This window comes from Salpingoeca rosetta, assembly GCF_000188695.1.
Source record: "Salpingoeca rosetta unplaced genomic scaffold supercont1.6, whole genome shotgun sequence".
Classification (NCBI taxonomy): Eukaryota; class Choanoflagellata; order Craspedida; family Salpingoecidae; genus Salpingoeca; species Salpingoeca rosetta.
In genome coordinates this window covers 773014-776291 of record NW_004754928.1, presented here as the reverse complement: position 1 = coordinate 776291, position 3278 = coordinate 773014, and the positions used below count along the sequence as shown (strand labels likewise).

Here is a 3278-nt window from a genome sequence, read left to right as displayed (position 1 = left end):
CCTCCTCCTCGCCCTCGGGCTGCAGCATGAGGGCATCGTGGTGGATGGCGAAGGTCTCCACGCGCTGAGGGCCGTGGCTGACGACGGCCGCCTTCTTGAATAGAGCTGCTCGTCCGTGCTGTGGGCGAGAGGATCCTGGCCGCTTGCCGTTGCCGTTGCCGTGGTTGCGAAGCGTAGCCAGGATCTGCCGCAAGTCGATGACGTGGTAGCGCTTGGCCGCCTGCAGCTTGCGGCACTGCTGCGCGCAGTGGCCGCGGAAGTTGCAGAACGCGCAAGTCACGCGCTCTGCAGGTGGACAGCATGGTCCACCGCTCGTGTCGGAGGGCGACGTGCCAGCGTGCATCGGCGATGCAGCGAAGGAGCCGGGGCTTGGCCCGCCGATGGCGAGCACGGGCGTGCGCTTCTTTGGACGATGCAGGCGGCGCTCTTCCTGGATGAGGTCCGCCGTCATCTTGGACAGCGATGGCGGCGGGTCCTCGCGCTCCATGAACCGCATCGCCACATCAAACTCTGCGGGGAGTTCGTTGCGGACGAGGGTGCGCAGGTCGTCCTCCGGGATGGACACGCCGGCAGCGAGGAGCTGCGAGTTGATGTCCGTGATGCGGGACATGAACGTGTCGACGGTGTCCGTGGGCAACCAGGTGGTCGAAGAGAGCTGCTGCCTGAGGCGACTCACGTGGTCCTTGCCGCTGCGGATGTAGCGCTCGCGGAGGCGGCGCAGCGCAAGCACACCGGAGCGGCCACGGTTGTCGGTGATGGCCAGCCGCAGCGGGTGTCCCGTCAGGACGCCAAGGAGGAACGCGAAGATGGCTGCGTCAACCTGTGGATCACGGGGATCCAGCAGGCCAGAGGCTCGGGACGCCACCTGCGCTCCTCCGCTCGGAGTGGCCGAAGAATGGAGAGAGGAAGAGGAGGAAGATGGCTGAGCGCCGTGGTCGTCGCCATCGCCCTCGTCATCGTCGTCATCATGGTCCGCCACGTCGTGGCGGGCGCCAGTGCGGCGAGGGCCGCGTTGAGCGCGGGAGCGAGTGCGGGGACCCGAAGCACCGTGGGTGCTTGGGCTCGGCGATGAGGCAGCTGCTGGAGCCTGCCCGTCTCCTTGGTGGTCAGCACCACCCTCGGCGATGATGCCAGCGTCGATGCCAGCGGCGATGAGCTTGGCCTCGACGGTGATGAAGAAGAGGTTGGCATCCTGCTCAGCGCCAGCGAAGACCTTGATGCCGTCTGCGCTAATTGAACTGGGTCTCATAATCTGTTGTAAGTTCATGGTGGTGGTGCTGTTGTTGGAGACTTGTGTGTGTGTGTGTGTGCAGAGTGTGCTGTGTGTTGTGTGGGAGATTGTCTTGGCAAGAGGAAGTTGTGTGTGTTTACTTGAGTTGTGAAGCAAACAAGGATGTAGGATGAATGAACACTCCAACAGAAAGAAACAGGGCAGAAGACAAGAATTGTCCACAACGCAAAGTGGTGACGTGGCAGTGTTTGTTGAGAGTTGTGTGGTTATGTGGTGTGTTATGCAAGAACATGTAACATCGAGCAACCACACAAGCTAAACACTGCACGTGCAACAGGTTGGAGGGAAATCACGTGAACATTCCAGAACACAAGAGAGGTGAATGCAAATTTGTGGTGTCGTGAAGAAGGGAGGTCAATGATGACTCAGCAGACAGGACTTGCCTGTCAACACTCAGCCTCGAAGCTCTCCTTGATCTGCTGCTTGCAGGCACGGATGTGGCGCTCGCTGCTGCCGCTGATGATGAGGTCGTCGACGTACGTGATGATCCATGTGCGCTGTCCGTCGTCGTGGAGCTTGGTGAAGAGGCAAGCGTCGACGTTGCTTTGCGCCCATCCGTTGGTCTTGATTAAGGTGTGCAGCTTCTTGGCCCATGCACGGCCAGCTTGCTTGAGACCGTAGAGCGGCTTGAGCAGCCGGCACACCTTGCCCGCGTAGCGTTGAGCGCCGTCGCCGATGTCGGTGAAGTGCGGCGGCAGCTCCATGTACAGCTCCTCCTTGAGATCAGCCTGCAGGTAAGCCGACTTGAAGTCGAGCTGGTGCAGCTGGTGCTGTCGTTGCAGGGAGACGGCGAGCACAGTGAGGATGGTCTTGGCTGTTGGTGTTGGGGCGTAGGTCTGGTGGAAGTCGATGCCCGGTCGCTGGCTGAAGCCCTTGGCGACCCAGCGTGCCTTGAAGCGCGTCGGCGCGCCCTCAGCGTCACGCTTCACCTTGAAGATGAAGCGCGACTTGAGAGGCGTGTGCTGCCGTGGCACGGCGCTGCGTGGGATGAGCTTGATGACGCCGTTGCGCTCCATCGCTCCGATCTCCTCCAAGCATGCCTGAGTCCACTGCTTGCGTTGCTGGCTCTTAAGTGCCTGCTTGATGCTTGCAGGCTCCGTGAGGCTGGTGTGGTCGCTGCTGCTTGCTGTGAACGCGCCTGCCTCGGTGTCGCTTGCATCTGTTGTGTCGGGGTCGTAGTTGGCGTCGTTGGTGTCGCTGCTGCTGTTGGTGTCAAAGTCCGTGAGCAGGAAGTCTGTCTCGACATCCTCGTCCTGCTCCTCGTCGATGTGAACCGTTGGTGGCTCACCGTCAGTGGTGCTGTTGCTGCTGTCACGTGCACTGGGAAGCTGGAGCATGGACGATGTTGTGGATGTCTGCACTTGCTCCTCCCCCTCATCCACGACATCATCGGCCTTGGAGAAGGGAAGGAAGCGGACGTGGATGGAGGACACAACGGTGTTTGTGTCTGCGAAGTAGACGAGGTGGCTGTTGCTGCTGCTGTTGTAGCCGACGTAGATGCCTCGACGACCCTTGGGCTGCAGGCGTCCGCGCTGTGTGCTGATGTGGACGACGGCCGGCTGCCCGAAGACGTGCAGCTGTGGCACGTGCTTGGGCAGCGAGCCCGTGACAATTTGTAGCGGTGTCTTGCCGTGGAGGGAAGGGCGAGGCATGTTGTTGAGGATGTGGAGGGCGTGGTTGCAGGCGAGGCTCCAGTACGATGCGTCAAGTGTTGTAAGTTCATGGTGGTGGTGCTGTTGTTGGAGAGGGTGCGCACCTGTCGCTCGACGATGCCGTTCTGCGCCTGGGTGTACGGCGGGGACTGCTGGTGCTGCTTCAGGTGCTTCTTGACGATGGCCTGGAAGTCAGCTCCGAGGAAGATGGCATCGGAATCCGTCTGGAGTGCTGTTGTTGTGGGTGAGATGGGGAGCTTGGTCTCGCGCAGGAAAGACTGGAACGCGGCAACTGCGTCCTTCTTGGCGTTGAGATGGACTGCATGCAGGAGCTT

General features: G+C 61.0%; 2 protein-coding genes across 2 annotated transcripts in view; both read right to left on the bottom strand.

The window, feature by feature from the left end:
• The window catches only part of PTSG_11916 (uncharacterized protein), a gene marked incomplete at both ends in the record, with an annotated part of 6179 nt that extends 4912 nt beyond the window's left edge, over positions 1–1267 (bottom strand). The window contains one exon of the mRNA XM_004996175.1: positions 83–1267. Within this exon, the coding sequence (XP_004996232.1) occupies positions 83–1267 (1185 nt within the window). The remainder of the gene's footprint in view (positions 1–82) is intronic.
• Positions 1268–1677: 410 nt separating this feature from the next.
• Positions 1678–3278, bottom strand: part of PTSG_11915 (uncharacterized protein) — a gene marked incomplete at both ends in the record, with an annotated part of 4372 nt that continues 2771 nt past the window's right edge. Inside the window, 2 exons of the mRNA XM_004996174.1 lie at positions 1678–3024; positions 3048–3242. Coding sequence (XP_004996231.1) covers positions 1678–3024; positions 3048–3242 — 1542 coding nt within the window. The remainder of the gene's footprint in view (positions 3025–3047; positions 3243–3278) is intronic.